This window comes from Episyrphus balteatus, chromosome 2, assembly GCF_945859705.1.
Source record: "Episyrphus balteatus chromosome 2, idEpiBalt1.1, whole genome shotgun sequence".
NCBI classification, from domain to species: Eukaryota; Metazoa; Arthropoda; class Insecta; order Diptera; family Syrphidae; genus Episyrphus; species Episyrphus balteatus.
This window is the reverse complement of record NC_079135.1, coordinates 42,913,108-42,935,693: the sequence shown is the minus strand read 5'-3', so window position 1 is coordinate 42,935,693 and position 22,586 is coordinate 42,913,108. Positions and strand designations below refer to the sequence as shown.

At 31.0% G+C, this 22,586-nt stretch overlaps 1 protein-coding gene across 19 annotated transcripts in view; it reads right to left on the bottom strand.

Moving 5' to 3' along the window:
• LOC129911788 (cell adhesion molecule Dscam2) overlaps positions 1-22,586 on the bottom strand; it is a 260,258-nt gene that overhangs the window by 190,897 nt on the left and 46,775 nt on the right. For all 19 annotated transcript variants that reach the window (XM_055989710.1, XM_055989711.1, XM_055989724.1 and 16 more), the window contains 3 exons: positions 18,849-19,010; positions 11,760-11,906; positions 3,780-3,897 (listed from right to left, as the gene is read on the bottom strand). In XM_055989710.1, the coding sequence (XP_055845685.1) occupies positions 3,780-3,897; positions 11,760-11,906; positions 18,849-19,010 (427 nt within the window). The remainder of the gene's footprint in view (positions 1-3,779; positions 3,898-11,759; positions 11,907-18,848; positions 19,011-22,586) is intronic.

Here is a 22,586-nt window from a genome sequence, read left to right as displayed (position 1 = left end):
GTTTATTTCATAAATTCTTATTAACGGTACCTACCTCCCATAAAACCGTTTTTTAAACCTTATCTTCAAAATTACTTGTTCAATTTTAACGATTTTTCTTAATGCAAAAACATTTATGTTGCCTAAATATAAATTAAAAACAAAATTTGGAAAAAAAATATTTTTTGGATTAAAAAAAAATTTGAAATTTTTTTTTTGAAAAATCAAATTTTCGAATTTTTTTGAAATTTTGATTTTACGTGTTGATTAAAAGTTTGTACAAAATGGCATACCAGATTTATTCTTAAATTTTTCTTTTCAAAAATTATTTATAAAAAAACTACTTAAAAAAAAAAAAATGGCTCTAACGATTTTTAAATTTTTTTCTAAAAATGCATCTTTATAAAAGAAATGCATACTTTTATTTGGAACTCAATTTCATTTAAAGACTTGTTTATTTTATATTTTAAGAACGAATTTTAAGTTTTTTTTATACATATTAGACCAGTGCCGATGCCTTCAAAAACATTAAAAAGTACAAAAAAATCATAGTAGAATGAAACCCATTGGAAAAGGAGGTGAATATGATGAAAATAAAAGGAAAAATAAATTACGGGCGAGCCGAGTTCGGGAAGTGGGTGGGTTGAGTTTTTAATGGTAAAAAATGGTATATCTTGATTTCCGGCAAAACTACAAATCCTATAGAAAAAAGTTGTATGGCAAAATTGTAGGTTGTGTATTGTAAAAACATCTACAACTTTTGTATCAACAATTTTTTCACATAACATCAAAATTTATGTGAAAAATTCAAAAAACCAAGTTTTTGGTTTTTTATTTTTATCTTTTTCAAAAACAAAAATTTTTCTGCGAAATTTGGTGAAAACTTACCTTATTATGTCCCAAATACACTGTAATTTATTTGATTTAAAATATTAATTTGTTTACCTTATTTTGACTTAATACCAAAAAAACACCCTAATTTTCAATCGAAAATTCACGTGTCAAAATATCAGCTTTTTTCAAAAGGTCGGTGGGTATTTCGTTCGTTAAAATGTCTATTTTCTGATGGTGTAAAAAAAATTTACATTAGTATACTATAGAACATGTTCTCGTAAAATTCAAAAAATGAAAAAAGCTTGAATTCGAAAAATTTTTTTTATCATTGTTTACAATTTTGGCCTATTTATTCAAATTTACACTCAAAAAACGTAAGATTTCATGTAACATTGATAAATCTTTTTGAAAAAAGCTGATATTTTGACACGTGAATTTTCGATTGAAAATTAGGTTGTTTTTTTTATATTAAGTGAAAATAAGGTAAACAAATTAATATTTTAAATCAAATAAATTACAGTGTATTTGGGACATAATAAGGTAAGTTTTCACCAAATTTCGCAGAAAAATTTTTGTTTTTGAAAAAGATAAAAATAAAAAACCAAAAACTTGGTTTTTTGAATTTTTCACATAAATTTTGATGTTATGTGAAAAAATTGTTGATACAAAAGTTGTAGATGTTTTTATTACCTACAATTTTGCCATACAACTTTTTTCTATAGGATTTGTAGTTTTGCCGGAAATCAAGATATACCATTTTTTACCATTAAAAACTCAACCCACCCACTTCCCGAACTCGGCTCGCCCGTAATTTATTTTTCCTTTAATTTTCATCATATTCACCTCCTTTTCCAATGGGTTTCATTCTACTATGATTTGTTTTGGTTTCAAAAATTATCGACCCTGGTCTATATAGCTATTTACCAGGGGCGTACACTCCCTTGGGGCAAGCGGGGCGGTGCCCCGGGGCCCCCGACCGACCCCAGGGCCCCCACTGGAGACAATGCAGAGAAGGAAACTGTTAGCATAAATTGAGTTACGAAGTAACCAGGGAGACAAATTATATCATTCAGTGTAATGTATAATGCATTGGTAGCCACACAATATATGTATATTGATTTTAAAAAAGGTTACCCCAGGGGCCCCAAAAAATAATAAACTACTTTTTTAAAAGAAAAATTATAATTTTATCTTAGGGCCCCAAAAAATATTACTTCAAAAATCTTTGCCACCACAAATAATACATAAGGGGCCCCAAAAAAGCAAAAAAATATTATTTGAGGATCCTCAAAAGTGGTTCAAAACAATCAAATGGAAAGTTAAATATAAATTCAGGGGCCCCAACATAAATATGTACATCAGGGCCCAAAATACAAACATTACGTTATTGGTGGTATTCCGAATATCACTTCAGAACAGAGGCCCCAATACCTATTAATTCTTGGCTCCAAAAAAATTATATTATATTTTAGGGGCCTCTAAGCACTTAATTTTGAGGCTCTAAAAATAATTTTTCAGAGGCCCCAAAATAAAAAAAAATATGTCTGATGATGGAAAACAAAATATGTATTTATTACTTCAGAACAGAGGCCCTAAGAACTATCAATTCTTAGCTAAAAAATTTTTATTTTAGGGGTCTCTAAATATTTAATTTTGGGGGCCCCTAGTACAAGTGTTTACTACTTTTATGAGAGACATTTTAAGTAAGTATAGCAAAGTGCATTACGAACATATTAAAGCAAACCTAAAAATAAATAAGCCATACAAAAAAAAAACGTATGGCGTATACGTAATTTTTTTTTGTAACTAAGGGGCCCCAAATATCAAAGGGGCCCCAAAATTTAGTCTTACCCCGGGGCCCCGGCGACTCAACGTACGCCACTGCTATTTAACAAATTTTTATATAAAAAGTTGTTAGTTCTAAGAGCAAGTTCGTGCGACCCATTCGTGCATTTTATTTTGTTTAATTTTTACTTTAATTAATACTATATCATTGGTATAGAAAACCTGTTAAATATCACCTGCAAACTAACATAAAACAGATTTCAAAAACTGATTCAAAATGCAAAAAGTTTTTTATTATGGGAACACTTTATTTTATTTCAAAAACTTAGAAATCCTTTTTTTTAATTTTTCCTGTCTGGGCTATTAAAGTGGAATTAGCTGTTTTATGTACGATATGTGAGAACGCTTCTGTGTAAAAAAAAAAACATTATTCTAATATTGTTCTCCATCTAGAATTACTTGGAAAATAACCTACTAAAAAGCCCACCCTTTGTTAAAAATCACTAACAAATTTCTGTTATCATTTATATCCTTCAGACAAAAAAAAACTAGGTTTTCACCTTGAATAAGTAAATACCTTTTCTTTTATTTTACTTTCACTTAACGCATCATACCTGTTTTTATTATCTACACACCAAAATTATTGCTTTTTTTCAACAAACTTTTACCTCATCAAAATTTTGTAACTTAAACTTTCTATCTCCTTTTCTTCTTCCCATATTTTTCTTGATAAAGAGCTGATTTTCTTTTTCAAAGAAAACTTTTTTTAAATAATAATTTGAATCAGATTTTCATTGGTGATCGTTTTCTATTAACATAAATTCAACCATCCTTATTACCTACCCCACACACACATGCAAAATATATAAAAGTTTCTTTGTTTTTTTTTTTTGTTTTAGTAAAATTCGACAGAATAACTTTGACGTTTATACTCCAAAGCCATGTAAACAGAATCATTGTGATGATTGAGTTATGTAAATATTTAAAAACTTTTTAAAAAGCTTATAAATTTTGGGATTTGATTGTCTTTATATGTATACCTTTGCAAAAAGGATACCATTTATATAATCTGATTCATGAATATTGTGACAATTTTATTTTAAAATAAAGATGTCGCTTGAAGGTTTAAAATACTTAAATTTATTCCCCTTAAAAAAAAAGGGAGATAAGATTTGACTTACCTATACTCTGGCGATGGACATCCTTGTGCCACGCACAGCAAGACAGCACCTTCGTCCTGTGACACAGCTACGTGTGAAGTATGCTCCACAACACTCGGTGAGATAATCCCACGATGAGCTAAAAGAAAAAAAATTAAATTTTTAAAATTTATTTTTCATTGTGTTTTTTTTTTATATTCGATAAAAGACCCAAAGGTATCCTTCGCAGAGAGATAAGACTTCCTGACAATCAAAAATTTCAGAGACACACGAAATTATCAAGAGGCACTATGCAAATATAGGAAAAAAAACAAATACCCCAAAGGCGAAGGTTTTGTACGATGAACCCTTCAAAAACAATGTATGAACGTTTCTTGACGGGAGACCAGGATTTGAGAGTTAGAACACACACACAAATAAAATTTTAGATGCAACGCAACACAAAACACTTAATGCATCATATACATATCCCTTATCCCAAGTGCGCTCGCATACAATTAATACTCCACAAAATACTCGTGTAGAGATAGGGAAATGTAGTTTTCGAGTGTTGCGCAAACATTTAACATGACCAAGACCACACTGCAATTATTCAATTCAGAAGTGGGATTGCTCTACTTATATGACAGGAGAGTAATTTAATATTGTCTATTTTGTTCAGGAGATATCCTTCTGGTTTTGGGGTCCTTTCGTTGATGGTTTAATGTGATGGTGGTGGTGATAGTGGTAAGGGTATCAAAACCAAACAAAATATTTGTGGGACGAAGGGGGTTCGTCGGTTTTGTGTGTTTGTGACATAGATGGATTCAATTTAATTCTCAAAAATGTTGGATAAGCTTAAGGTTTCGTGTTTAAACCAGTATCAAGCATAAATCTTGTACATAGTTTAGTTTTATATTCCCTCTTCTTCGAAAAATTGGGCAAAAGTAAACACCATAAGAGAAATGCATAACAAAATGGGTTTTTCTGAAATCTGATAGAGAAGAATGATGACATGTACTTTGTATTCGAGTTCCCAGTTAAAGAATAGAGAGCATTTAAAGTGTGAACAAATATAAATTTGCGATGATGGACGATAGTTTAGTTGTTCAATGTTCTAGGTTTACCTATATACATATTTTAAACTGAACTGATGAATGGCTTATATTAAAAAAAGTGTTTTGTAAAATTATATACTCTTCTTGTAGTCTATTGAATAGACCCTTTTGGATGGAACAAATTCGTTCAAGAGTTTTTATTGCTGATTATGATTCCTTGGCATACAAGAATACTCCAGCCAAAAGTGCTACTAAATCCGTTGGTGCATTTCTGAGAAAACGGCAACACTGGTCGGTTTTCAGTTTTTTTGATTTAACTCGAAAACCAGGCCTGACTTTGAAATGGTTCAAAGACACTTTTCATAGCAAATTAAATTTTCTGTCAAGTTAAGATTGTTAAAAAATTTTAAAAATTATTTTTGACTAAAATTCTAACCTAAAATCAAAGAAAAAAAAGTTAAAAAATTGAAAATTTTATTTTTTTTTACAAAATCAAGGGGCATTTTGTGTTTGTAGCCGGGACGTCCATACTTTGTACTAATGAAATAAAGTAGAGGTAAAATGCTTTGATAATATGTAATTTTCAATTTTTTTTGTCAAGAAACAACTTAAATGTACCTATTCAAAAACTAGCACTTTTTCTAAATTTTTGACTTTTTTAGTTAAAAGCAAGTTTTTAAAACTCGATAAAATCGTATTAATTGGTAACTTTTAGACTTTTAAAGTAAACATACTTCGAGGGATTGATTTAATATAAACTAAATATGACAAACAAAAAAATTTATTTGCATCCTTATGGCCTTTTGTGCAATTTTGTGTATGTGCATTTTTATAAATACGGGTCGAATGGATGGACGGAGAGCCATTAGCTTTGGTCTATTGCATAGAAGAACATTTAATACCAACTCTTTTACTGTTTTCAATGGCCTGAAAAACAATTCTTGTAAAATCCACGACCAACGAAAAGTTTCTCTTGAAAAACGAAAAAAATACTCTAATGAGTTTGAAACAAAATAGCTCAGGCAAATTAGTAAATCAAATTGCATTTTTCGCGGGACAAATTTTTTCCATGTTTAGGTGAATGTCCTTATCGTAAAAGTGAATTTTTTGGGATGATAAGATATCGAGAACAGCCGCCATCTTGGAAAAGAGGTCGGTGCCGTTTTTATTTTATAACTCCATTTTTACTCATTTAAACCAAAAATGTCCGAGGATAGACTTATTATCAATTAAATTATCTAAAAAATGATATACAAATGAATTCCGTGAGTTAGTTAAATTCAATTTTATAGTCGGTCAAAGTCCGGGTTCTTCTCGCAAGGTTAAGACAATATGACATTTTTTTCAAATATCTGAAGAACTTTTTATTTGTTTGGGATTTTCTTAAAGAATGAATTATAGCACTTTTAATTATCTATGAAATGAACCCTTTATTGTTTTTGTAACCATCACATTGTAGAAGCAACAAACGTCGAAGTCATGATATACGATTTTTTAACTGAACATATTTGGGATTTCAATAGTTCAAATAAACAATCAAAAATTAAACACAATAGTCTCGAAAACATAACGGCTTACACACCTCATATCTTGAGTTATACTTATCGTAATGCTGAGATTGAGGTGTTCATGTTTAGGAAAAATGACAGGGCATCAGTTCTTATATTTAGAATTTTAAATAGTGTCACTTTAGCGTATTCACATTAATTGGAAAATTCACTTCATTTAAAAACTCGAAAACCATATAAAGGTTAACATTAAAGATTTCAAAGTTTGAATTCAATATTTAGACAAATATAGTTAAAAAACTGTTTACTTATATTTTGGTTATACCTCCACTTCAAAAATTTGCTCGGTCTAATAGAAGGAAACTTGTTATTTTCTCACTTTTGACTAGTAGAATGTGAACTTCGATGTTAGATGGCTTATACATTATGTTGGTTACAGTTACGATAAAGGGCTCATTTTATAGATAATTAAAAGTGATATAATTCATTTTTTAAGAAAATCCCAAACAAATAAAAAGTTCTTCAGATATTTGAAAAAAATGTCATATTGTCTTAACCTTGCGAGAAGAACCCGGACTTTGACCGACTATAAAATTGAATTTAACTAACTCACGGAATTCATTTGTATATCATTTTTTAGATAATTTAATTGATAATAAGTCTATCCTCGGACATTTTTGGTTTAAATGAGTAAAAATGGAGTTATAAAATAAAAACGGCACCGACCTCTTTTCCAAGATGGCGGCTGTTCTCGATATCTTATCATCCCAAAAAATTCACTTTTACGATAAGGACATTCACCTAAACATGGAAAAAATTTGTCCCGCGAAAAATGCAATTTGATTTACTAATTTGCCTGAGCTATTTTGTTTCAAACTCATTAGAGTATTTTTTTCGTTTTTCAAGAGAAACTTTTCGTTGGTCGTGGATTTTACAAGAATTGTTTTTCAGGCCATTGAAAACAGTAAAAGAGTTGGTATTAAATGTTCTTCTATGCAATAGACCAAAGCTAATGGCTCTCCGTCCATCCATTCGACCCGTATTTATAAAAATGCACATACACAAAATTGCACAAAAGGCCATAAGGATGCAAATAAATTTTTTTGTTTGTCATATTTAGTTTATATTAAATCAATCCCTCGAAGTATGTTTACTTTAAAAGTCTAAAAGTTACCAATTAATACGATTTTATCGAGTTTTAAAAACTTGCTTTTAACTAAAAAAGTCAAAAATTTAGAAAAAGTGCTAGTTTTTGAATAGGTACATTTAAGTTGTTTCTTGACAAAAAAAATTGAAAATTACATATTATCAAAGCATTTTACCTCTACTTTATTTCATTAGTACAAAGTATGGACGTCCCGGCTACAAACACAAAATGCCCCTTGATTTTGTAAAAAAAAATAAAATTTTCAATTTTTTAACTTTTTTTTCTTTGATTTTAGGTTAGAATTTTAGTCAAAAATAATTTTTAAAATTTTTTAACAATCTTAACTTGACAGAAAATTTAATTTGCTATGAAAAGTGTCTTTGAACCATTTCAAAGTCAGGCCTGGTTTTCGAGTTAAATCAAAAAAACTGAAAACCGACCAGTGTTGCCGTTTTCTCAGAAATGCACCAACGGATTTAGTAGCACTTTTGGCTGGAGTATTCTTGTATGCCAAGGAATCATAATCAGCAATAAAAACTCTTGAACGAATTTGTTCTATTTTTGCTCTGGAGCTCGGGTCTATTAAATCATTGAATAATTACAAATAGAAGTGGACACCCAGGGAAACGGCCGCTGTAAAATTGTAGTCGCTAGTATCGTGCGTTGAATTAAAAAAGCAAAGCCAACAATTCAAAAGCAAATCCAGCAACCCAAAATCAAATCCTAAACAGCTTATACATATAGATAAAAGTTTTCCTATTTCAAAAAGTGGAGAGAGGATAAGGTGAATGTCTGTTAAGTTTACCTGCCCAGGTTCGAATCTGACGGGAAATTGAGATTTTTTTTTTTTACATTACTAGAATAAGAATTAATTAAATTTCTCAAAAAAAAATCTCCACAAAAAAAAATTCAAATTTTACCGGTATTCGAACCTAGGCCAGTAGGAGTAAAAGGCATCGTCCTTGTTCTCTAGACTAATATGACTTTTCAAAATACGAAAACTTATATCAATATAAGCTCTTTGAAATGTATAATAATAATTATTAATTTTTTTATGAAGGTTTCAAAAAAATATTAGTAAGACTCAACTCGAAAATACATGATAGTTGAGGCGCAAACCTGTAGTTCATCTATCTTCCGGTACTCTTATAGTCGCATGAGTAATCTGCGGTGTCACTTCTATTTGTAATTATTCAATGATTAAATAGACTATTGGGGCATTTAGTAGAAAAAATGTCCTTTTTGGGTTTTCAAGGAAATAGACTAATTATGTTTCATAGAATGCAGGTGCAGGTACCTATTGGAAATTTAGATTTGCAAGGAATAAAGTCTCTAATTCTGCGAATTTCATAATTTTTGTTGGATTTAAAACGAATTTGATTCAGAAATTTTATAAACAAATACGAAGAATGTGAAACTATATTCTTTACATTAAATTGTTTGGAAAACCGAATTACCCTGAAAAATGTATAATTTTCACCCAAATTAGGGAGATTGTATTTTTGTGAGCATTTGCTGGATGAAAATTATAAATTTTTCAAGGTTGCTGTTTCATTAATTTTTTCAAGAGTTAGTGATTTGCTCTTTTGGTACTTTTAAGACCTTAAAGTAGCTCTTTCTCGATCGGTGTGGGGAGAGAGTTCATTTATTATAATGTATATTTCCAGGGCCATTTCTTGAATGTTAAAATCTATTAGAAAAGTATATTTTGGCTTACCGAAAAAATTAATTTTCAGTTTCAGCGCAAACCAAAAAAAAATATTTTTCCCCTGGTGCCTTTGGTGCTTTTTGGCTTTAAATGTATATTTCCAGGGCCATTTCTTGAATATTAAAATCTATTAGAAAAGTATATTTTGGCTTACCGAAAAAATTAATTTTTAGTTTTATTGAACATTGAAATTTTTCATTATATCATTTGTTTTCTCATATTGGTATAGTTCTCATATTTACTTAAAAACATAGTTGGCAACCCCAAAACACTAATTTTGTATGAAACATAAATAGAAGAGATGTAAAAATTGTCCTAATTTAAAAAATAAATCCATGAAATAGCGTTATAAGAGGTCTTAAAGTGTGTTTTACAAATTTGGCACTTTTTGGATTTTGTTTTCAAAATATTTGATTTTTTTTTATGAACAGAGAAAAATATGACCACCTAAAAACTAACACATTGAATGATTGAACTGTTTTAGGAAGAAACCTTATTAAAATCAATGATTTCTCCATAGAAATTTCTTATTATTTTCATGGAAGAAATCTTCTTTAAAATTTTCATATTTTTTTCAACTTGGCGCTAGAACAAAAACTGTGATCAATATTTCTATAGTGAGTTGGTTCAGGTGATAAGGTTTGCGACTAGAGAGTTGAAGTCTTCAGTTTGATCCTCGGCATGATCGTATTTTTTTTTTTTATTTTCTTGGCAAAAAAGCACAAAAGAGACCACTGTGTGGGGCCTCGGCAGCTCAACGTACGCCTGTAACCCACTGACTCTTATATGAAAAAAGTTGTAGGTAACTGCCGTAAAATTCAACAAATTGCTTAGAACGTCAACTTTGTGGAGATTTCAGCGTTTTGCTTGCAACTGAGCAATATTAACTTTGTTTCCTCACTTTATGATGAGTTTGTTTTAGCATTTATTTCATCGAAAAAGTCATCAAAAGAAATATTATACTTTTTAATTTGAACATATTTTGTATGGACTCTAACGGTTTCCAATCGGTTTCCAAACAGAATAAATAGCCTTTAAATAAACGATGGTAGAACCTCAAAAATTATGTATAAAATAAAAAGTAAGAAACTTGTAATCAACTTTTGACTTCTTACAAAAAATAGACCCAAAAATAGAAAATATTTTTGCTTTATATTTTTGAAAAAAACATGTTCTACATTGATTTCTGTTTTATTGTAAGGGTTCTCAAAAGTTGTATATTATATATAAATCACATTTTTTCCAACGAAACAAAGGTAAATACATTTTTAATGCTGTAAAAGGCTCGGAAATAGTAATGCAATAAAACAAATGAAATTTGAAAACCACCCCAACGGCAGCCAACAGCATTTTTGTCAAATGATTTTTCAATTTTGAATAAATAATACAACCAAAAACCCAAAATCTACATTCCGATACCTCCGCCCTTTAATTTCAATTATTACGACTTCTCCTAAAGCTCCGATTTTGCATAATTTTCATTCACCTTTAACCAACTAGGTGATTATTTCCACCCTATTTTACAAATGTTTGTGTTGTACCTAAAAAGAATTTCGATTTGATATTTTGTTAACAATCTTTTATTTTTTTTCCTCGTTAAGTTGGTTTCCTCTGTTTACCGTCGATATCGTACAAATTGATTTCACATTATCGACCTCGTATATAAAAAGCTGAATGAATGATTTATCGATATAACATGAGAGTTATGTTAACTATACAAAAAAAAAAAAAAAAACAAAACAAACAAGGATATCAATTCCATGGGCTCAATCAATTTTTATTTATCGAAGAAGAAGGAAATCCAGAAAAAAATTCACCTCACGAAATCAATCAATCTGTTTGCCTATTTAGTTTCATATCAACCAAACCGATATGATATGAACTTCTTTCCCTAAAGGATAGCATATAACATCTATACACTGATATACACACACATTTATTACATATATCCAACTGGGCGAGAAAGGACGAAATCAAGATCCCTGATGCAATTATATTTGTGATTTGAAATTATGATGATGATTTGAACGGTTATTTGATTTGACTTGGTCTCTGATTAATCATAAGAATCGATGATGTATGAAATGGTTGTAGCATATAAGGGTTTGATAAGGACTCGTTTTATTTTTTTCCAAAATATTTCATGAATACTAAAAAGGATTTATTTGGAGATTTTGACCTTAAGACAAAAGCTGGCAAATATAATAAATTTTGCAGTTTATAACAAACCCAGTGGCAGTCAGAGGAAGCACAACATGCGTATATACACACAATATACATATCCTTTCTCTGTGCAAGGTTGACCTGGTTCCAGGATATTTATTATCCCAAATGTGCCTTGGCCACACACAGAAATATACACAAACACTATTCACTAATAAATGCACATAATCGCCTGCAATCTACAGAGAGACTTTAACTCAAATCTATTATCCTTGGTCCAAGCATCGACTTCCGTTCTAAGAGACACAAACTTTCCTAAAACACACACATACATACCTACACACACACAACTTACAATCAAAAAGCCCCAACCCAAAAAGGAGCATCATCACACAGTGCACTGGAATTCACATTTATGATTAGAGTGTAACAACTTACCATTAATCCGTAGCCTAGTTGGGGAACTAACCACAACCTGCCTAGTAAGCCGGTGCATGCTCCGGCACCGAAACGATTGTGATTCATCACTATCCTGCAGATTATGTATGAGCAATTCGCCGGTGGGCAATAAATGGAATTTCCCATCTGTGGAATAAATAAATACAGTAAAATGTCTCCATTAGTAAATATATACAAATTTTTGGCACTCTTTGAATACAGTTTTGAGAGTTGAGCATACAAAACATTTATACAAATTATTATTCTACGACACATTCTAATGCCAATAACATGCCAATGCTTCTAAACTGTATTTATGATTTCTGGGAATTATTTTATTATAAAAGGACCAAGTTTATATAAATGTGGTTATTGTGGGTAAAAAGTATTTTTGTAAGCTTTTCGATGTAAAGCCGAATTTATATGTTTTTTGAATAAATACAAATTTACAAATCTGATGTGAAATCGTAAAATATATGTATAAGTTTATAAAGCCTCAAGAAAGTTTTACAAGTAACTTTGGATAAACTTCTTAAATTGTTCTTTCAAAATTTGTCTTCTTTTGGCATCAGCACCCCATTTTGAATCCCATACTTACTCATTTTTAAACTAAAAGTTCAAGATGGCTAATGGTCTTAACAAAAAAGGTTTTTTAGTTGATGTCTCCAGATTCTCCAGGCTGCTACATTTGAGGTGAAGTATTTCTCACCCACATTTACCATAGTGATTGGATTCGAAGACTCGTAGAATTATTTTCAGGTTTTTTACCTGATCGAATTGATCCACTGATAAAGGCTTCCTTGATGTTCGGAAGGACGGTTTTTTTTTATTACCCTGTTTGTTTTAGAACCCAAAGAAATTGATCACGTTGAAGATGATCTCTAATGATTTTAAAGTTCAAAATTCAAGACTTTGCGTTTGCATACATTTTTAGAGAAAAGGCTATTGACTTCAAAATTCTTTAAACACATTGGTCCGTTTCAAATTGTCCATGTTTTCCTACCAAACATTTTCGTTTGTCCAACCTCTGTTTAAGAAATTTAAAAAAAAAAAAAAAATGGATTTGCACTGAGGGAGGACGAAAGATAATTTTTTATGGACAAAAATGGACAATCGGTGTACAAACCAACTAGACCAAATTGGTACTTAACGAGGCCTAGTAGGGTTCGCCGGGTTGACCTCAGAAATCGGGCGGCAAACCTCCCGGTTTTGTATTGTTCCATTTCTGAGGCCAATTGAATGTTTTTACATTTGGTTGTACCAGGAGCTTCTAGGTCATACTTTCTTCTTACTTTGCGGTCGTATTAGAACTTTAAACCGACTTTTACACATGTTTAGAATCTGTAAGTTTAAAAGGGAAAACATTGGAAAAATGCGAAAATGAACCACCCTCTGCTCTGGCCTCAGCAATTATCTGACTTATTTTAATACAATGAAAATGTTTTAACCCCGCGTTAAGACACACCGAAACACAATAATGGTAATAATGAGCCGCCCGCAACTATTTTTAAATGCTCTATAGGGCAAGTATTGGTTTCGTGTAGAAAAAAAAAATTGAGGTTTTAATCAAAACCAACATTACGATAATGGAGAAGATCAAAAATGTGGTTTTCGTCATGCCGTCCGTGTCGGTCTGTGCGTCTGTACGTCCATCTGTACATCGAGCTAGGGCCTAAACGAATGGATGGATTTGCTTGAAACTTGGTACAGATGACTTTTACGTAATTCCCTAGACCCGTTTTTTTTTATTTTTTTAATATCTCCGTTTTAAAGCATATATCTCCCATATAACGTTTTCGAGGTATTGCAAAATTCTCGAAAACGGCTCTAACGATTTTGATTAAATTTAGTGTACGTAATACTCTTACTGTTTCTAACAAAACTGCGTTTTTAGTTTTTCTCAAAAAATGCGGAGAACGGATATATGGCGTTGCCGTTTTTCAAAAATTGACATATTTTTAAAGTTCATAAATTTCATCAAAGCATGAGTCAATTTTATTCAAAATTTATAGACATAATTTTGAACTGGCGAATGTAAAAAAAATTAAAAAGAAGTTTTTGAAAAAAATTTTTTAAAAGATTTTTGAAAAAAATAAATTTAAATGTAATTTTTTTAACTTTTATTTTTTTTTTTGTATTTTTTCTCGACACTAAACAAGATCTTAAATTTCCAATAGATATTTAAGATAACGATACTTTGAACTACAAGAGCAAGTACGTGCGACGCAGTCGTGCATTTTATTTCAGATTAAGTTGCGATTCATAGGATTTGCCAAAAAATAACTAGTTTTGTTAGAAATTTTGAAATTTGTGGCTTAAATTTAGCGCCGTGGTTTAATAGGTTCGTTATTTATTTTGGTCAATATTAGAATAACTTTTTTCTCTTAGTTTACGTATTGGAATATTCAAAAGACCTATGAACACGGGGAAATATGTGCTGATAGAAGTGTTGGATTTTTCCAACCAACAATTTGGATTCCACAAAACTTTGCGGAAGGGTTAGCTTTAGGTATAACCAACCACAACCACTTTCTCCTCCCGATTGCAAATAAGTTCAGATAGAATTTATCCGAAGTTTCTCGAAGTTACAAGCTGTAGCCTGTAGGTTACTTTACGGTTAAAGACGTATTTATTTATCAATCAGTTCACAAAATAAAAAGGTTAAGTCCTTCGCAAACGGCGAACTAAATTTGTTTCGTGAAGAATTTTTAATATTGTTCTACACAAATATTTTTATATCTTCGTGATGTAGATCCCTGTATAAAGATTTTCTTAAAATTCAACTTTTAAAGGTCAAAATGGGTCTCTAAAACATCCATTTTTCAAAATTTTACCCCCAAAAAAATATTTTGGATCATTCCGAAACGAACCTGATATAACTTTCAAAAACGACAACAATTACAAAATAAGCGGACTAACTTCACACAGTTTATGAATTTGCTTTAAATAAAGAAAAAAAGAGCCGAGCGGCCTTAGTCTTAAAAAAAATTAAAAGTGGGTGATTTTGCCCTTTTTAACAATTCACTAATGTTTGACTGAGCTGTTGAAAATTTGGGCTCAAAAGTTAATACAATCTTATAATGACCTCGAGTTCTGATTTTCTTAACAAATAAATAAGCTGAAAAAAAAAAAAAAACAAAACAAAATATGCAAGTATTCTTTAGCAGTACAATGATAGATTTCGCTGATAGATAATAACTTTCCAGATTTTCAAGTTTTTGTGAGCCAATATTTCTTTCAAATTATTTTGTTTTAGAGTGGTTTATTTTTCCCCAAAATCCAATGTTTTTGTATTTTTTGAAAGCCAAAAATTGACAGTTTTTGGAAGTAACATTTTTATTTCACAAAAATAGCCTTACATCGCATTTTTTTTTTACTAAAAACTTTTTTAAAATCAAAAACCAAAGTTTTGTATTTTAAAATTTTTCTTGGAATTTCAAAAAATTTTGTTTTCGAAAATTGAGGTCAAAAGCTTGAACTACCTATTAATTTTTTAAAGTTTGTGAAAAACTGAGCCAAATATTAAAGAAACCGTATTAAATATTGATGGACTAAATTATGATATTAAAAAGTTTCGATTCATTTTCATCGCTGCCATTTTGTTTAATGATTTTTACGATGTTATTTAAAAAAAGGAACCCAATTACCTAATATCGCACACAGAGTTGGGTAATCGAATCGTTAATTACATTACATGTAATTACAGGGTAATTGCATTGTAATCGAATTACTTTCCCATTACAATGGAAATGTAATTCGAAATGCAATTACAATTAAATTACCGTGTAATTTTATTGTAATTACATTATGAAATTACAAAAGTAATTGCATTGTAATTAAATATTTTGAAATTTGAAAGTAATTATATTGTAATTGAAACTCGGAAATTAATTTCTAAATTAAATTAAACATTTTATTTTAGTCAAATGAAACAAAATCATTCAATAAATTAATTAATATTAGCTGTGTTTTATTATTCCCGTGATCCAGATCAGATCATTTTATTTGTTAGCTATACAATAACAAAGCAAGATTCTTCTTTTTTTTGTAAGAGAAATGAAAACAATATGATTTGATCTGGATCACGAGAATAATAAGACACAGCTATTATCATATTACGCGAAAAGTTACAGTAAAATTACTGGTAATTTATTATTGCTTTAAGCAAAACAAACTTTTCAAAGTTTGTGTCCGATAACTTATTTCACCGCAGCGCATTTATTATGCCCGCAAATGAAGAAAATCTTTCAATGGGAGCGACGACGATTGAAGTATTGTGTTGTACATCAGGAACAATGGCTTTGCAACTTGCTACATGCAACTTCCCACATGCAACTTGGCACATGCAACACATGAAACTTGCCACATGCAACTTGCCACATGCAACTTGCCACATGCAACTTGCCACATGCAACTTGGCACATGCAACTTGCAACATGCAACTTGCCACATGAAACTTGCCACATGCAACTTGCTACATGGAACTTGCAACTTGCCACATACGCACAGGGGTCGATTTTGAGTCACTGGGTGGACTTAATTCTTTTGTATGTCTTATTGGCTTTGAATATTATTTTTAATGTGATAACGTCTTACAAATCGATGAACCCTGGTCTCCCGTTCTTTCCGTGCCTGTTAGCAGTTTTTTCACCTTAGCTGCTATATTCATTATCAATGTACAGCTTAAACTATTACACTGGTTTACAAGGGTTTTGTTGCCGAAACAAAAATATACTTTTCTCAAGGTTTTCGGTGTCCTGAACTCGAATCTGAAGTTAAAAAAAAAATAATCAGCTCCCGTTTTTGAAATATTACCGTTAGAAGATGCAAAAAAACGTTTTTTTGGGTACTTCGGACCTTATTCTTTTATATAAGGAAAATTGTTTGAACATATTTAGTAACGGTTTCTATAAGAACTGTTTTCCATCTTTCAATGCCTGTTTAAATCTTTCTGATGTCTTTTTTATTGCCCGAGATATCTTTAATGGGAAAAAATATTTCTTTTTCCCAAATTTTTGACCGTTTTCGAGCCCTTTTGACCGTTTTTTATTTATATCTTTTTCGTTTTGATAGATATATTAATCAAATTAACAGGAAATATAAATAAAAGCCACAGCTATATTTGTGCAAAATTTCAATCATTTTCATAGTCATATTTTTGAGATAACGGTAAAAAGATGGTCTTTTTTTTTTGACACGTAATATCTTTTTACACAGAGCATTCATAAATTAGATTTATTTTTATTTTGAAAACAGATAATATAACCTTTCATTTCATATATCACACATAACAATTCATGCTCTACAAGCTTTACAATCTTAAACAATGTCCTTCCGTAAAAAAAATGGTCACTTTAAAAAGAGCGGATTGGTAACTGAAAGAGACGAAAAAAATAGTTTGCGGCGGTTTTCGGCACTTAATTTTAGCATCAATTTAAAGGTAATGATTCAAACTACAAAATATAAAAAATTCACGATGGCACTCTTTGGCACTTTTTTTTAATCGTCCAAGAAGTAAAAAACAAACATCTGAAAACTATCAAAAAAATGCCTTACAACATTCAGTTAATAGAAATAGAATCCGACTTTTTTTTACAAAAAACAAATTGAATTTAAAAATACATACCACTAGCATTTTCTGACATTTTTTTGTTCAACTCAATTACTCACTTTTATCATAAACTATCACTTTATAAACACTTGTTAACTCGCGGACGTTAAAATAGAATGTGAGCAAATTATGAATGATTACATTGAGATGCTTCAAATGAATAAAATAACGGAATCAAAAAATTATTTTTGTTGTTTTTTGGTGTTTAAGAATATTTACTTAAGGCCTAACGGTATTTTTTTATGTTGACAACAACTTTTTTTTTCGACTTTTGACCAGCTACGATGTACTGAATCGACCAGTGTGATACGGCTATATCTCGAAATTTTGAAAAAAATGAAAAATTTTTTTTTGATGACCAAAGGTAGCGGGGACTCCAACCTACATTTGGGTACAACTCCTATCCTTGTAGGTGCACGCGTTCTCAAACCGGGAGAACTTAAAGGTCAAACAAAAGTTAAGCCCGATTCTGAAAAAATAGGCATGATGCGGTGGTTTAAAATGGAAGATGATTTTTTAAAAATCTGACAATGTGCAAAGCGTAAGCCCATGACACAAGCTATCATTTGGCATCACTCCCAAAAATTGCTCTCAAGCGGTTAAGCTTCGCGGAGCGTTGAAAGGTTCGTTGATTTTTCGAAAAAAAATTTTACCCCAACTTTCAAACGCAATTATCTCGGAATTTTGAACAAAATCCAAAAACCGGATTATACCACTATTGGGTAGCTGAAAATATAACCTTTCATATGTCACCACCCCCATGTCTCTAGGTCAAAGCGTTCAGCTCCCAGAAGATTTTTCGCGCCCCCAACTTCCAACGGCTCTATATCGGAATTTTGAAGGGGACTCTAACCTACATTTGGGTACAACTCCCATCCCTGTAGGTCCACCCTTTACATGTGGCATGTGGCATAGTTTTTCTTTGAAATGTTGAAGGTTTAGATTTTGGTTTTATTTTGTTTTTAAAATATAATTACTTTAAAATTACAATTTTAATTACAATGCAATTACTTTTGTAATTTCATCGTTTTAATTACAATAAAATTACACGGTAATTTAATTGTAATTGCATTTCGAATTACATTTCCATTGTAATGGGAAAGTAATTCGATTACAATGCAATTACTCCACTAGTAATTGCATTGTAATTAATTAGTAATTAATTACAAATGTAATGATTACTCCCCAACTCTGATCGCACATCAGTTTCAAAATGTCAACACAATTTATTCAAAAATGATCTTAATTTGTGAATTTTGTAATTTCACACTCAAAACTCAAAAAAGTAAATTTCACAAAGTCAACAAAAACGATAATTTAAATTTTAAAGTTAACGATAGAAGCATTGGCATATGTGTATAATATATAGGGAATAACAGCAGGAACAGGAACAAGGAACAAACTATAAATATTTGTTTATAAGGATAATGTATATTATATAAAGTGTATACATATTTGCATGTTAATTTGTAACGTACCTCCTTGAAGTGATGGGTAGATGTAGATTGCGGGTTCATGAACCCAGGAGACCACTCGAACTAGTTCCTTAACAAAGGTTGGCACCACACATCGCAGGATAGCTGTGCAGCCTCTTGAAGCTGATAGCACTTCGACGTCCACTTTGTAAGCTTGTGCCACCACTGTAAGTAGAAAAATACACACACATAGAAATTATAAGTCATAATATGGTTACACACAAACAAATTTAAAAAAAAAAAGAAACACAAGAAGAAAAAAAAGACGGATACAAAAATTTAATTCCATTTTGTTTAGTCCTTCTTTCGTTCTTTTGGTCCTTTTTGCGGTGAATGTTGAATTTGTAGCCGCAAAAATGACGACAACTCATGTGGCTGCATATTTAATGTCATAATTTTACATATTTTTCATAAGTATGTGTTGGGCTATGTGCTCGCACAGCACACCAGAGGGCGTTAAAATTTACTCTCTTCTCCAATACTACAATACCGCACGGCTGAACGAGCGGAATATTAAGTGTGCCCAGATTTTAAGATTATAATTATGCCATGAATACCCGATGACGACGATGAGGTCTTGAGGGTGTGAATGTGGGTGGGGACAAGAGGGAGTTTGTGGGTGTTTCTAGAGGTTTTTCATAGAGAAAAAGATAGTGTGTTATGGCAAAGCTATGGATTCGATATTGAAATTTTAGTCGGGCACAAAGTCTTCTTCTTTCGTGGCAGACACTTGACACTTTAATGGGAGGAAAAGTAGGGTAGAGGTATCGTAGCGACACGACGAGAGGGACTCCAACTCCAATGTGCCTTTGGTTCGATAGAGAGGGCGGTGAAGGACTGAGATTCTATATAAACGTTCGAAAAGACGACGTTCCAGACTTTAAGAACTGTGGCATTAATGCACACACACAGAATATAAGCAAAGCTAAGAATTCTGATAGCATTCGGTGCGGAATAATAGGAAGTAATTATGGAGAAAAGCAGCAACAGCAGCAGCAGCAGCATCAGCTTGTATATAGAAAGTAGAAGTTCTTCATTTTTTGTTTTTGCTATATTGGAAAGTGTAGGGTACGGTTGGGCGGTGGGGTCTTGAACTGAAACTGATTGTTTTAAATTTTGCAGCTCTGAGATTTTAAGCAGGAAGTGAATTATAGATAACTTTGGAACTTGTGGCAAGTTATTCAAAAGTTGACGAGATTAAGTTGATGGTGTATTCAATTTAAGTGCTTTTTATAAATGAAGAACCCATATGGAATTTATTTCTCTATATAACCTCACTTCTTCTTGTCGAATGAAATGGAAAAACTAAAGCAGAGCAATGATCTATTAAAATCACTTTCATAAGAGTCATGTGTGTGGGCTTCTTCTATGATATAATTTGTGTGTAGTTCTTGAGATAAATTGATAATTATGTTTACGGAAAAGATGATAAGTGTTAGCTTTGATATTTTTTTGTGTCAAAATGTGGAATAGTCTGTGAGTGTTATAAGCTTTTGTGAACTAATTTTGATACTTGAGTATTTGTTACAAGTATTCTTCTATGTTGACTGTCTTTGATCAAAAGTAATAGCATACAATTTGTTAGCCGCATATGTTCAACAAATCTGCTATAAATCATGTAGAAATATGTATATCTCTTTCAAAGTAAGCACCTTTACTCTTTTCTCGAGGAATGAATTTATTACTCAACATGTTCCTATTTTTGTCACAGAAGACTTCATAGTGGAACATTATGCCAAAGGACGATGCGAACTTTTATCATCTATTCACTAATGAGAGCTGATTTCTTATGAATAAAAAAACATTTTGCACATGGGTTACCAAGTGATATATTTTTATAGAGTTGCCACCCTTTTATAATGAAATTATTATTTGTACTCAATTTCTGCATATCATTAAAAGGCTTGGAACAAGAATCCTATAAGGCTGTGCAACATGTGGAATTATTTAACCTCCACCATCCGAGTCTTGCACTCGAAATTTTGTTCCACAAACTTATACAAAATTTCATTTGAAGTTTCCACTTTCAGACTACCATTTTCATAGAAATTGGTGCATTTTAGTACGCGTAAAAACTCGCGTTTTTGGGCTCGTCTGCCCGAACGAGAATAAAACATCTGTCATTGGTATTTTTATAATCAAGAAGAAAAGGGCATCAGGATCCCACTTATTTTTAGTGGTTACTCTTAGATAATCATTTTTCAGTAAAAATAATACTTTTGATGCAGAGAGATGATCGTGTTCATCACTAGAACCACTGGCACTAATTTCAATATTAATATGAATCGGTTACCTTTCAAGATCAAGAATGGACTTTTTTAGACTGATTAAGATTTTGATTAGTAGGTACAATAATTATTCCAAACCAAAATTTAAGAAATGCTTTGGTTTTTATCTACATCAAGACCGTCTAAAATCAAATTGAAATCCAAGCAATAATTGTTCCTTGATATTTAATTCAAATCAGATTTAAGAATAATTTCAATGTGATCTTAATTGAAATATAATATCTACATAGCCATTATTTTACTCCAATCACGATAGTGGCAGAACCATTTAAATTATAACACGGATAAATAAAATGATTAAGAATTTTCGGAATTTTCACTAGTTAAAAAAAGTTTTGACTCAAATTTCAACTATGGGTGCTATCTATAGGTTAATTTCCTTCCCTCTCTGCCGTCCCTTATTATATGTATTAGTCTACTTCAAGGAGAAATTCAGGTGATGTGAAGTATTTTTGTAAAGCAAAATTTAATTTAAATTGAGGATGTTGAAAACGCGATTTTTCAAACTTTGTGTGAGGGACGAATCACTTTTAATCTTTACATACATATTCTCTGAGCAATATTCTAATTAAGAAAAGGGTTTTTTGTAATCCTACATAGAAAAAAAAAAACAATAGAGAACTGAGTTAAGAACCTTGAATTCTAAAAGACAATAGTCTAAGGATGTCAAATGCGTTTGCAAAAGCCAATCCGTAGTGGCATCAGCAAATAGCTCAGTGAAGCCAGAACTTCGAACTCGAAATTTTTGAACCAAACTTTCCTAATTCTTTCTTTGTGGTGTAGTCACACAATTGAGCCCGATGATGGTTTATAAAAACCGAAACGCGTCGCTGAATTAATTTTTTTAAATAATTTAATGTTGTGAAAATTTAAAATTTTTAGAATTAGGTAAATAAAATTATAAAAAAATATTAATAACTTAAAAAAAAATTTTATTTACATTTATATTATACATTTTCTAATTCGTTTGTCCACCCTTCAGAAAATTTTAGAGCAAATTTTTTTTTTATAGGAAGTCTGAAAAATGAAAAATCGCCTAAAACGCTCAGATTCTGAGATAGACGTATAAAACCAATCACCTCGAGTTCTATTTACATATCAAATTTGATCGTTTTTCAACCCTACATTTAGGAGATATTCAAAAAACAAATTTTGCACTGAAAAATGAAAATTCCCTTAAAATCGCCAAAAATCAAATTTATTTCAAAAATTCAAAATGCTTTATACTGCTTTGGTATACGTAAAGAACTCGAGGTGGACAAATGACAGCAGTTTGATTTTTGGGGATTTTGGGGGAATTACAATTTATCAGTGCAGTGTTTTTTGAATATTTCCTAAACGAAGGGTGGATAAACGACGATTTTTGGTATACTTAAGGAACTTGAGGTGGACAAACGATAGAAATTTAAATTTATTGCAAAAAGTAATTTTTGGGGATTTTATGGGACTTTGA